At 40.3% G+C, this 14,374-nt stretch overlaps 1 protein-coding gene across 2 annotated transcripts in view; it reads right to left on the reverse strand.

Moving 5' to 3' along the window:
* Positions 1 to 14,374, reverse strand: part of LOC110347540 (zinc finger protein 124-like) — a 72,182-nt gene that overhangs the window by 14,967 nt on the left and 42,841 nt on the right. Inside the window, exons 2-4 of one of the 2 annotated variants that reach the window (XM_087200290.1) lie at positions 11,102 to 11,228; positions 10,845 to 10,908; positions 5,902 to 9,158 (exon numbers count right to left, since the gene is read on the reverse strand). In XM_087200290.1, coding sequence (XP_087056416.1) covers positions 7,085 to 9,158; positions 10,845 to 10,908; positions 11,102 to 11,189 — 2,226 coding nt within the window. In that variant the 5' untranslated portion in view covers positions 11,190 to 11,228 and the 3' untranslated portion in view covers positions 5,902 to 7,084. Of the gene's footprint in view, positions 1 to 5,901; positions 9,159 to 10,844; positions 10,909 to 11,101; positions 11,229 to 14,374 lie in introns of those variants that run through there. The other variant, XM_087200291.1, reaches the window with a different exon arrangement.

The raw sequence follows: 14,374 nt of genomic DNA on the forward strand, positions 1-14,374 counted from the left end.
ACTGGCCTCAAAAGTGTATAAAACCTGTTTGCCTCCCCCCAGTCAGGGCTCGAGTCTGCTACTTGGCTTGGGTCCCAGCCAGTAATAAAGTGAGGCATAAACTATTACATTGGTCTCCAGTTGGTTCTATGTCATTGAGTCTGACAGGTGGGAATAAGAAACATGGAAACATTCATTGCTACAGGCAGCTGTCTTGTGCCTAAGAGGCAGAACACCCTGAGGCATCTCTGATGGGAATAGGCAGAGCAGGACCAAAGCTGGGAGCTAGGAGCCTGGTCTGGAATTGGAGTGCAGTGCATGTAATCTAAGCTGTGGCCTGGGCTCCACTAATCTGGAGATGAGCCCACCCTTCAATCAGCACTAAGAGGACTCTGAGGTTGTGATCAGTAAGAATTGGAAAGGCCACTCCTTTTCCCATAGATTGTGTAAGGAAAGTGCCCTTTCTCATCTGGTCAGCCTTGAAAGATTGTTTCTTAAAATCTAGAACTCAAGTATGCTCTAGATTCATTGCCTGCATCCATAATTCTGTCAAAAATGTATATATTTTTTTCCTGCCAAACTACTGGAATTACAATTTTCAAATTTGGCAAAGGATCATTTTCCCAAGAGGGATAACACTTTTTGACTGCAACTTTTCCCCATTACGCTATAACAATTACCAAAGCCTGGCTTCTGGTAACAAAGCACCCTGTGAGTATCATCAAGGCTGGCACAAGGGAGCATATCCTCATAGAGTTTGGCAATTGGTGGGCAGCTACGGCTTGGCCTATGAGCTTGGAGCTGCCAAGCATGCTTCTGAATATCGCTGCCACAATACAGGCACTTTGCAGTACACACACCCACAAACACATGTGCACATACACATGCATGCATACAAATATGCACACACATACACACTCATGCACACACACAGCTTTTTCTTTCTTTTGAGAAAATCATCTAATAAAGCATATGGAGGAGGCAGCAGCACACTCATTGATCATGTCCAAGTCTGGGCCTCATCTCTGAAGAGCAGAGCTTGGTTCCAGGGAAATCATCCACAGGAATGCCTGTATTTTGCTTCAGTTCTGAATGGGAGACCAACTGGCAAACATTAAAATTGGAAAAAACGGCAAAGTTGCCTACTTTATTAGTGAAGTTACAGGATGGATCACATGTGATTTTAGGGTGCCATATCTTACTTTCTAATGAGACTTGTGGACCTATTCTTATCTGGCACGGCATCCAGGCAGGCTTTGGTACATTCCCTTGTTCCCAGGAAAATCTCCATCACTGGTTGCATGTCACCTTGGATTCTAAGCTCGCACCCTGTCCACCCACAACCGTTCAGCCCCTAACATAAAGTCTAAGTCTCAGCCAGGATTAAAGTAAAATCCTGTCTGTTGGTGCAATTCATTAAAAGACAATTTGCCCATGAGAGCCACTTAACGCGTCTGCAGTATATTTTTGCCATAAACAAAATCAATAGAGATGGTCAATAAAAGGAATTACTGCAAATTTCCTGAGAGTTGTGTGGTGGCTGCAGCTGGGAAGCTGCAGCCAAGGGGTGGCCACCTGATGGGGCCATGCAGGTGGGTTTGTCACCCAGCCATGGGAAGACAGTCCAGATGGGCTGCCACAGTGCCAGGCTGTGGCCTGAGAGGGCTGCCCACCATCCTCGGCTGGTTATGCACAGGTGATTCCTGGATCTCAGCCTTGGTCTGGGCAGAAAAGGGCTAGATGAGGTCTTGAGTCTGGGGTCTTTTGACTTTTGCTCAAGTTCACTGGAACTGAGAGACTCTGCGGGACCAGGACCATGAGCCAAGGGAGGCTGAAGCAGGCTCCCTTCCCCACATGGCCAAACTGCATGTTTATCGCTGTTTCTCTGCCTCCCCACCAGCAAAGACTCACAGCGCCTCACAGGACACAGCACCAAGCATGGCCCACATGGACAGGAAGGGGCTGTCCTGGATCTGGACACAGGGATGACAACTGGGCCAGCACAGGGGAGATCATGGCTGTGGTTGCAAATGGCCACACCCCATTTTCTCTTTCCATTTTTCTCTTTTTCCTTTCTACTTTTTTTTGCCATGCTGGGGACTGAACCCAGGACCTTCACTCTGAGCTATAGCCACAGCCCTTTTTCACTTTTTAGTTTGAGACAGGGTCTTGCTAAGTCACTGAGCTGCCCAGGGCAGGCTTGACCTTGCCATCTTCTTGCCCCAGCTTCCCAGAGTTCTGAGATTACAGGTGTGCACCACCCTGCCTGGCCCTTGTCCCTGTTGAATGCTGATCCTACCCACACTTGGATGACTGTCCAGAAGCTGGGTTATGGGAAAATCAGATGTTCTTTCTGTCCTTGAATGTTGGGAATTTTGCTCATGGCAGCTGTGGCTGATTGGTGATCTCCATGGTTAGAAGGGAGTGTCAAGGGAGTGACAGAGTCCTGCCCAGGGGACTTGGGTGTGACAGGCAAGGCCTAGCCTTTCCCTCCTATGCTGACCCTACAGCAGAACTCTTAACCCTTTCTCAGGAATTCATGAAGTTCCCATGTGTTCCTGGTCAAAAATGCAGATACCTTCCTTGACTCTCACAGGTTCCTCTAGGATTGGAGGCAGAGGGATCTCCCTGTTGAGCTAGCACCCAGGGCCCCTGAACATGTGGACTCACTGTCCTGGGCTCTATGTGGAGAGCCACAGTCCTGGGCCCCACATGGAGAGTTGCTGGCCCGAGTCCCACGTGTTGAGACTGTCCTAGACCCATGGGTGGAGTTGCTGTCCTGAATCCCATGTGTTCAATGTCTTGGGCCTCGTGTTGAGTCACTGTCGTAGGCCCTATGTGTTGAGTCACTGTCCTGGGCACTATTGTGTTAAATTCCTGCCTTGGACCCAAATTGTTAAGGTAATGACCTGGGCCCCATTGGTCGAGTTTCTGTACTGGGCCCTGTGAATTGAGTTGTTGTCCTGGGCCTCATGTTGATGGAGACCAACCTGAGTTACAAATTCATAAACTGGCTTTTCATATTAAAAGTCTGAGTCTCCCTATTAGCCCACAATGGCTTGCCTGAAGAGCCAGCAGTTGTTGTGTGGGAACAGAACAATTCCCCACACCACTGGTCACAGCAGAGGTCTCAATGATCTGTGATGTTGTGATGTCTTGGATGGCAAGACAATAGTGCAGGTAAGGGCAGCATGACTCACACAGAAAACTGCTATGGAGGCAGAAATCTATAGGAAAAACCAAATTTCTCATTGTATGAGTTGTTCTTGCTGGAATGTTTTGTTCCCTTGTGGCTAGGACCCTGCTCGCATCAGTGCTTTTCACTCCACTGTTCCCTGCACTGCTAATTACCCCTTCAAGAAGCTGTAGGTTCCAAGAAAGATCCAGGGTACAGTGTTTTAGCCTGAGAAGAGCTCTGACTGCCCTGGGCTCCCCATTTGTGCAGCAGGGATCCTGTCTGGTCTTTTGTTATCCTGCTGCTGTACCCTTGGCCAGGTGATTGGAAGTTTGTGCAGCTTCCAATACCATGTGCTGACTTTGTTCTGAGCCTCATGTGTTGATTCGCTAACCTGGGCATATGGGTTGAATCTCTGTCCTGGACAGCATGTGGAGAGATTCTATCGAGGGCCCCATGTGTACATTCACTCTCCTCAGACCCATATTTTGAGTCACTTTTCTGGGCCACGTGTTGAGTCTCTCTGTCCAGGGCTCCATGTGTTCAGTCCCTTTCCTGGGCTCCATAAGTTGAGTCTCTGTTCTCGGCCCTGTGTGCCAAGTCTCCATTCTGGACCCTTGTGTGGAGTCATTGTCCTGGGTTCACTGTGTTGTCTCCATCCTTGCACCCATGTGTTGAGTCTCTGTTCTGTGTTCCATGTGGAGACTGTCTGTCCTGAGCCACATGTGCTGATTCCCTGTCCTGAACTCCTTGTCTTGAGTCACTGCCCTGTGCCTCATGTGTAGAGTTGCTATTATGGCCCTCATATTTTGTCTCTGTCCTTGCTCCCATATGTTGAATTGCTCTCTTGGGTCCCATGGGTTGAGTCAATGTCTTGGGTCCCACATATTGAAACTCTGTCCTGGACCCATGTTCTTTATCCAGGACAGGGTGTGTTGAGTCACTTCCTTGAGCCCCATGTATTGAGTCTCTGTCTTGAGTCCCATGTGATGAGTAGCTGACCTAGGCCCTGTGTGCTGAACCTTTATTTTGGTGCCAGAGATCGAACTCATGTCCTTGTGCCTGCGTATCATGTGGCAAAATGACTGAGCTAAATCCTCAGCCTGTTGAGTCACTATTCTGAGCCCCATGTGGAGTCACTGTCCTGGGCCCTGTGTTGAGTTATTCTCCTGGGCCCCAGGTGCTGAGTCACTGTTCATGGCTCCATGTGGACAGTCAATGTCCTGGGTCCCATGTGTTGATAGTCTGTCCTGAACCCCATGGACACTCTGTCCTGACCCGCATATGGAGCCTCTCTCTCCTGGGCCCTATATGACCAAAATATTCATTGGTTCATTGTGCCCCAGAGAAGTGAATGGAAATGTATGACCTATGGTGCAGATTGTAACTGGAAGCAGCTAGAGCCCGTAGTGTTTGGGCATAAGCTACATACACGGAATGGAGTCTGGCTGTACTCACTGGAGTGTCAGCCTATCTACATTACAGATTTGATGAGTGCACCTATATGAGGCTTCTATTGTGAAGGTTAGTTGGGCCTAGAAGGTGACGTGCAGCTCTGATGCAAAGTGCCAGGACAGTTGTGAAGGTTTCACTCATATTAACTCTATGTTAGAATCCTAAATCACTTTCAAGAATGGTTCTGAAGTTTTAAGTGAAGTGTGTACACTATGATATTCACTGGTCCACTGTGCCCCATAGAAGTGAAAGGATTTGTTTGACCTATGATGCAGTGTGTAACTGCAAGAAGCTTGAGTGTTTGTGTATGACCTACCTACAGGAAATGGAGTTTGACTCTACTCACTGGAGTATCTGCCATCTCCATTACAAATTTATACAGTGCACCTCATAAGGCTTCTATTGTAAATGGCATTTTGCCATAGAAAGTACCATGCAGTTCTACTGCAAAGAAAGGCCCTGGAGAGTTCTGAAGGTTTCACTAATATGATTCTGCTCTTTTAAGTGAAGTTTGCACACTAAAATATTCACTGGTCCATTGTATCCCAAAGAACTGAATGGAAGTGTATGACTCTTGGAGATATTTGTAATTGCAAGCAACCTAGAACTCAGTGTTCATGTATAAACTACATACAGGGAATGCAGTCTGGGTGCACTCACTGGAGTGTCTGCATTATACATTCATAGAGTGCATCTATATGAGACTTCCATTGTGAATCACAGTTTGGCTGGGAAAGTGCCACACAGCTGTTGTAAATAAAGGGTCTGGATTGTTCTGAATATTTCACTAATATTAACTGTATGTTAGAAGCCCAGCTGCCTTTCTGGACTGCTTCTGCTGTTTTACCTGAAGTTTGCACACAAAGATATTCATTGGTCCATTGTAACCCAAGGATGACTGAAGAAAATACGGTATCTATACATGATGGAATATTACTTCCCTATAAAGGAGAATAAATTCAAGACATTTGTAGGAAGATGGATACACCTTGAAAACAGAATGTTAGTCAATTAAATCAAATAAGCTTAAATGCTTTAAAAATGCAGAAAGTTTTCTGCACACATATGTAACAATTTTCTGTCAAAATGGGATGAAATGAACTCATGATAATGTCAACTGTTTCCATATTATATGCTCAAAAAACTATTTCACATTTCCCACAAATCAAGTGTAAATTTCATTAAAATACTGAATACTTTGTTTAATTATATGCTACAAACTTGGGGCCAACTAATACTGAATACTTTAGAAACACAATATTAACTAAATTACTTTTGTAAAAATAGAAGAAAAGAGAGATTCTGTGGACATATTGTGAAACTATAGTCATGCTATTTTGACTAAATTTTATTGTATTCATTTTATTAAACAAGAAAAGAAAATCATACATAGAAAGCATTCGGTACAATTTGTTACTATTTATATTGTGAAAATATCACATTCTTCCTGGTAGCATACATGGAGGAAACAATAAAAACAACTTTTAGCAAATTGTAATGCTATGTGGCACTGCATCCATAACCGTAGTCACTATGGGGCCCATGCCATTTTGTACTTTACAAAGAAACACTGTAGTTTCTCATTCTCATTAACATCTCTCGACTTTCCCACCCAATTCCCTGCTTCTTTGAAGTTGTAAATTTTATATGCTAACAACAAATATAATCAAGCTTTCATTGGTCTATGTGTGGCAGACTTCATGTAATGACCTTGGTTAATCTACTTTGTCACAAAAGAAGTATTTCAAAACCCAATAAAATTTCATTGCACAAATAAACTGTACTTTACCCATACAACTAGGGTGATGGTTTGCACCTAAAATGTCCCTTAAAGGTGATGTGCTAAAAACTGACATGCAAGGTAGTGATTTTTTGAATCTGACATTATGCACTTTCCTACCTCATCTGTGCATTAATCCACAGATATATTGGAAGAATATTGTCTCCACAAGTGTGCTTTGAAACAGTGTATCTCATTCTTAACATGCTTCTCTGTCTATGTCACTCTGATTCTCAGCTTTTTCACTTTTGGTATTTATAGTAAATCTCATTTTGAGTTTCTGCATGTTTTCTGATGTTATGAAAATAATCTTTTCATACATTATTTACATAGGCTTTCTTTTCACTGTTAGTTCTCTCATAATTTTCTGGGTAATAGGAAAAATGGAAGGATTCACATATTTATTGCATATATACGATTCCCCTCTCATGTGACTATATCATGACTTTGAATGCAGAGAAAAATAAAACATTGCCAACATTGTTCTTATGTGCTCAGATTCCTTTTCTATGAATTCTTTCAGATATATAGTAATACCTGTGTACTGAAAGCTTTTTTCTGCATACAAAGAAAGGGTTTCTCTGCACTGTCCTTTGATATCAGTGCAAGTCACTTCATATATTCAAAGTGAATTTCACCTCTTTTTATATGTCTTTGATGACTACTAGAGTAACTGAAAGCCTTTTCTATATTGTTTACATACACACTGTTTCTACACTGTGATTCCTTTCATGCCCTTCACAATTCCTGTGTGTGCTGAAAGCTTTCCCACATTGCTTACATACATAGGGTTTCTCCCCAGTGTGAGTCCTTTTATGCATTTTACAATGACCTTGTGTCCTGAAAGCTTTCCCACACTGGTTACATGCATAGGGCTTCTCTCCAGTGTGAATCCTTTCATGTATTTTACAATGACTCTGTCTCTTGAAAGCTTTCCCACATTGCTTGCATACATAGGGTTTCTCCCCTGTGTGGGCCCTTTCATGTATTTGCCAATAACTGCGTGTAATGAAAGCTTTTCCACATTGCTTACATACATAGGGTTTCTCCCCAGTGTGGGCCCTTTCATGTCTTTGCCAATAACTGTGTGTAGTGAAAGCTTTTCCACATTCCTTACATACATAGGGTTTCTCCCCAGTGTGAGTCCTTTCATGTGTTTTACAATTACTCAGCTTAGTGAAAGTTTTCCCACATTGCTTGCACACATAGGGTTTCTCTCCAGTGTGAATCCTTTCATGTGTTTTACAATGACTCAGTTTAGTGAAAGTTTTCCCACATTGCTTGCACACATAGGGTTTCTCCCCAGTGTGGGTCCTTTCATGTCTTTGACAATGACTCTGTCTCCTGAAAGCTTTCTCACATTGCTTGCATACATATGGTTTCTCCCCAGTGTGTGTCATTTCATGTTTTTTACAATCACTCTGTGTCCTGAAAGCTTTCCCACATTGCTTACATACAAAGGGTTTCTCCCCAGTGTGAGTTCGTTCATGTTCTTTACACTCCTTGAGTGTCCTGAAAGCTTTCCCACATTGCTTACAAAAATAGGGTTTCACTCCAGTGTGACTCCTTTCATGTGTTTTACAATTACTCTGTGTCCCAAAAGCTTTCCCACATTGTTTACATACAAAGGGTTTTTCCCCAGTGTGAGTCCTTTCATGTGATTGACAACTATCATGTCTCCTAAAAGCTTTCCCACACTGTTTACACACAAAGGGTCTTTCTCCAGTGTGAGTCCTTTCATGTGTTTTACAATTACGTTGTGTTCTAAAAGCTTTCCCACATTGTTTACATACAAAGGGTTTTTCCCCTGTGTGAGTCTTTTCATGTGCGTGACAACTATCACGTCTCCTAAAAGCTTTCCCACATTGCTTACATAGAAAGGGTTTCTCTCCAGAGTGAGCCCTCTCATGTATTTGACAACTACTCCGTGTGCTGAAAGCTTTTCCACATTGCTTACATACAAAGGGTTTCTCCCCAGTGTGAGTTCGTTCATGTCCTTTACACACCTGGAGTGTCCTGAAAGCTTTCCCACATTGCTTACACACAAAGGGTCTTTCTCCAGTGTGAGTCCTTTCATGTGTTTTACAAGTACCCTGTGTCCCAAAAGCTTTCCCACATTGTTTACATACAAAAGGTTTTTCCCCGGTGTGAGTCTTTTCATGTGCGTGACAACTATCACGTCTCCTAAAAGCTTTCCCACATTGCTTACATAGAAAGGGTTTCTCTCCAGAGTGAGCCCTCTCATGCATTTGACAATTACTCCGTGTGCTGAAAGCTTTTCCACATTGCTTACATACAAAGGGTTTCTCCCCAGTGTGAGTTCGTTCATGTCCTTTACACACCTGGAGTGTCCTGAAAGCTTTCCCACATTGCTTACATACATAGGGTTTCCCCATAATGTGAGTTCTTTCATGACTACCAAGTGAAGTTTTACTATTTAAGAGTTTCCAACTGTGTTTGTATGCATAGATGTCTTCAGGATTTGTCTCTGCATGTTTCTGAAAGGACTGAAAGTCAGTGGAGGTTTTCCCATGTCTGAAAGACAGCTTCTGCTCAAATCCATGGAGCTCATATGATTGGAGTCCAGAGTTATGTATGATCGGCACAGTTGGTGATGAATGACCAATCAGAGGCTTTCTGCGTGCAAGGCTTTCACCCAGGTTTATACCAAGCAGGTTCACATGCATGTTTGTATCAGGAGTCATAAAATCTATCTCTCCACATTGATACCCCAACTTATATTGACAGAATTTATCTACCTCTGCACTTCTGTCAAAGAAAGTAAAAAACAAAACAACCAGTCACATTTTAAAATGTCTTTATAGTAATATTTACCAGGAGGAGATCTGCTTTGATGCACCCTAAGCATATTTGATCATGTGTTTACTGTACATTCTGAACGATGGCTTAGAAACAGCTTTTACCAAAACAGTATCATTTGGGAGTTTGGAATTGATATGTTTATAATACTACATACTGTTGATTTTCATTTTGAACAAGTGGTACATATACACCATATGCTGATTATTTTTCACACCTTTTTCTTCTATCACCCTACCCATCCCCCTTCCACTGAACCTCTTTACCCTCTCCAAAATGTCTGCCTCTCTTTTCTCTAACATCTCTCCTTTATTTTACTTAATTCATATCTTGCAATTTTCATACAAAATACAACACATGATATTGAATATTCTGTGTTTATTTTCTTTAATGCTCCAGATCCATCCATATTTTTTTGGCAAATGATATCATTTCATTCTCCTTTATGGCTGAATACCATTCCATTATATACACACACCACATTATTTTCTGAAGAATGCTGAAGAATGAACCCAAGGTTTTAGCACTGAGTTACATTCTCAGAGTTATTTATCTTTTATTATGAGGTTAATTCTTATCAATCACTAAGTTGCTCAGGCTAAGTATGAATGTGCCTCAGCTTCCATGCATGCTCCATCCTGGCCAAGTTATCCCATTGTTCCTTTCTACTCATCTTTGAATGGCTGTCTAGACTGTTTCACTTTGTAAGTTTTACTGCTGAAAACATGGATATGCATGTATCCATTTAATATGATTATTTTAACTTTGGGGGAATACACCCAGTAGAATTATAGATGGATAAAACAGAAGTTCTACTTTTACTTTTTTTTGAGCAACCCCTATACACATTTCCATAGATGTTAAACTACAATGACATTCGCACCAACATGAGACAGTGTCTTTGAGTACTGTATTTTGGAACATAAATAGACTAAATGCTTTTGAGGATTGTTTGAAAACAGATATTATCAAACCAGGAGCATTGATTTAGATTTTGAATAATTCCTCAATGTTACCAATGTTGCAAATACTGAATGCATATATCACATTGAAATACATATGGCATTACTTTCACAATTTGTCTGATTTTAAAAAAGCAGTCTTTTGAAAATAGACATATGTAATTAGATATGTTGCACTTGACTCTCAGAAATTTACATATATATAATTTTCATCCATACCTACATACAGTTTCATGTAAGACTTTTATAATCTTGAGCATGAAAAATAATGTGTATTGGTCTGCACTAGATGCCACTTGTGGCATAAGTTCAATACTCCCTACATTTCAAATATTGACATATTTCAAATATTCAATTGCCAAATTCTAGATACTAAACATGTATTCATCTCTGGAGAAATTTTGTGCAATGATAGGAATTTGAACGTGGCCTCATTTTATTTGTTTTCTTGAGTCTTTCTACATTGTTCAGGCCAGTCTCAAATTCACTATGTAGCACAGGCTGGCCTCAAATTCCTACCAATCCTCCTGCCTCAGTTGCCTAAGTGCTGGGATTACAGGCACATGTCACCAAGTCTGGCTTTCTGTATTTTTTTTAACATGTCTCATTTGTGTAGTTTGCTTGGTTTTAATATTTCTGACCTTTGAGGAATATTCTTGTTAGTGCATATTACCTTAGAGTTTTCCTGAAGTTTTGGTACTCATCTTCAATTTGCTGCTGGTTTTCCCAGTTTCCTCCTAAAGTGTAGAAAAAGAAATGTAATGATGAGTTACTACATTACATACAAATTATTATCTTCCAATTAGATTCATGGTACAAAGTGACCATGCCTGGAAGATTTATCAAAAATACTTCCATATTCCAGTAAAGAAAATGGCACTGAAGGGTAATAACCAATGCTCCCTGATTGCATAAATCTATCTTCCTTACCTATAGCAGTCACATTTGTAAAGTTTTCCCACATCACATCTCTGTGGAGCTTCTTCTGGGATGGATCCAGCAAAGCCCACTCCTCCATGGTGAAGTCCACAGCCACATCCTGAAAGGTCACTGCCTCCTAAATCAGCAGAAATATATTCCCAGGAAGAAGAATGAGACTCAGAACAAAAAATATCTCTGATCTACTCATAAAAAGCTGAAATGAGGCTGAGTCTCACAAATGTTTACTTCATTTTTTGATCATCAAACACTTATTCTTCATCCACATGCACTTGCCACACAGGAATTTTGATTCTAGGTGGGAATTCACTGCTAAAGAAAGAGCAGAATAGGAAGACTGGTTCTCCTGCTGGTTGGCCCCAGTTTTATTTCTACACTATCTGTAAAGCACGGATCATGGGGAGAGCCTACTAGGTCAAATGTGGGGTAAAAAGAACTGCGGTAGATGAATATTTAATGACTTTCTCTGACATAATATTGAAAATACATCTATTTGCAAATTATTATTTAAGAAATAGATCCCTTCCTCCTGATTTTAGACAGCATTGTGAAACTTGAAGTTAGTTTCATAGATAAAGTTGTAATTAAACACAAAGTAATATTCATGAATGGTAATTGAAAATGCTAATGAAAAGTACTACAGTATTCATTAGATAATACTACCAATAAAATTAGATTAAGAAAGATATATTATCTTATAGCTCATGAAATGCTTACCTGTCACAAAGATATAAAAATTTCTGAGGTGTAAGAGAATGGGAAATGTGGGGATGAACCAATCAACTGAATGTCATACCCCTAGCCACAGGCTTCATCTATGTACCCAGCCCAAGAAAGATGATGGGATGCACCCTGGCTCATATGGCCAGCCCAGGGAGTTTGGGGAGAATAGTCATTGGAAAATGAGGACAAATGGTAAATGGAGGACAAATCATACTCAAAGAGACCACAATAAAAGTGAGGAAAAGACTACCCAACAGCTAATAAACAACAATTAAAAGACCAACTTAAGGCTAATGGAGTTACCAAAACACTAGAAGACAAAATAGATGGAATTAGGAATGCTTACAGAAATCATAGTAGAAAAATCCCCAAGGATGAGAAGAGTTAAAAATAGAAGCAAGGCTTAAAGAACACCAAAAATGTATGATAAGTAAAGAAGTTCACAAGGCATATCCTCATTCTACTGTCAGATATCCAAAACCCACAATAACAAAAATTTAAAGCAGGAAAAAACATCACCTATAATTAGTAAACTAGTTAGAATTACAACAGACTTCTTAACACAAAACTTAAAGGGCAAAAGAGCTTAGAATGATGTATTTAAACCCTAAGGTGAGTAACTTCCAACATAGTTTAACTTACTCAACAGTCTTTCAAAATAGATGGAGAAATGAAGACATTTCATGAAAAAGACCAGCTCAAAACAAATGAACACTAAATCAGCACTTCAGAAAGTACTCAAGAATAACCTAGACAGAAACACTGAAGCCAATACACATATTCCTCCTTTAATGATCGATGTGTTTTAATGACTGTTTGTACTACAAACGAGGCATGTTGTTTCCTCCTCTCAGACTTATGACCCATTTTCTTTTTTGTACAGTTCTGCACATATTGATAGAGCTTCAATGTCCTTTTCTGTACAGTATACTTTGTTTATACAGTACTCTAATTTTTGCTGACTGAACTGTACAGTACTCTAGTTTTAGGTTCTGTTATATATTGCAGTGCTGCATGTAAGAGTTATGCAAATAAAAGCAAAGTCACCAAGTTGGAGTTTCCTTTGACCGTTTCTTTGTCCTGAATATTGTAAAGTACATACTGTATACAATTCCTCCTTTAGCATCCCATTCATTTAGTGACCTAATCACAGGAACAGGACTCATCATTAAATGAAGAATGCACATACTTTATTGTACTTTAGGCACATTCACTAAGCACATTTTGCAAATAAGCACAGTATTCATGAGAAGACAAATATCTTCAAACTGTGTATTATGTCTATAATGTCTAATACTTGGGACAAATAAGCTACTTTATACATTTTGGATATTGAGACCAAAAAAAACCCTCAAAAATATGTGGTTTCTCTGTTTTGATGCAGAAGGCAGTGATTTGGAGCATGGTTTTATGAGACCCATTGATTGCATACAATATAAGCAGAACAGCTGTAACAAAGGCCCAGAAACATTTATCAGTGCACTCTTTATTGGGCTCATGTCTAAGGGTTATTTACTTCCAACAGTTCCTTGGGGGATAATAAAGATGATTCATTAGAGTTAAATTTTCAGATATAAACAAACTTGTAGAAGTGATTTTACCTTTGAAACTTTTTGGTATGTAGAAATGTCTCATAACTTATGGGTGCACATATTTTCTCAGAGGTTATACATACACTTCCAAACCATAGGAAACAATTGAAAAATTAAGTATCACTGCTATTCTTGGTACTCTGATGGTTTATGTGTTTAATTTTTACCTTATGTGCCAAGCTAGAAAGCTCCTCTACTTCTTTATGTCTTTCTATCCTCTGAGATGTTTACTGCAGAGGTGGACAGGGCAGTAGCTTTATTAATGCCAGTTTCACTGTCAAGGATATTTGCCATTTGCAGTGAGATTTACAGAGAGAATCAAGTTCATGGTTTTATGATATCTTGTTAGCAATATTTTAGTTTCATTGGCTCCTTGTAATGACCTGCAAAAGCTCCATTATTAATAAGCCAAATTGCATTTTAACATACAGCTTCTAGCAGTATCAACCATGTGATCAATGTAATTTGAACAATTCATGGAGAGGGCATGTGAGGAAATATAGGATTAGGTGTTTTGATTTGCTAAAGATCATATCTGGATTGGATCTGTTTTGCAATCATGATTATTGATAAGCACTTTCTATATCATGGCTATATGTAAGATACCCTGGGTTTTCTGAATACTTTGTATTACTGCTTTTTCTGACATGTATGGGTTCAATACTGCCTGAACCCAGCTAATGTGGTGATTTGCTGGTCATTGCTCTATCATATTTTAAAGGTTATTGGAGAGTGTGTGCTCTTAAGAAAAACAAATAATTTTCATTGAACTAATTTGATAATATGTCTAATACATTACACATTTAACAAGCTCCCTGTTTAATGACTGTTCAGACTTATGAGACACACAGTTAAGACTTAAAACCCACTGCTCAGACTTATGTGTGATCTGGTTTTTTCTTATTGTACAGTACTGCACATCTTGGTGGTGGAGCCTCAATGTGTATTT

This window comes from Heterocephalus glaber, unplaced genomic scaffold (assembly GCF_053883595.1).
Source record: "Heterocephalus glaber isolate CG9 unplaced genomic scaffold, H.glaber_assembly_v1.0 deba00001737, whole genome shotgun sequence".
In the NCBI taxonomy this organism is placed as follows: Eukaryota; Metazoa; Chordata; class Mammalia; order Rodentia; family Bathyergidae; genus Heterocephalus; species Heterocephalus glaber.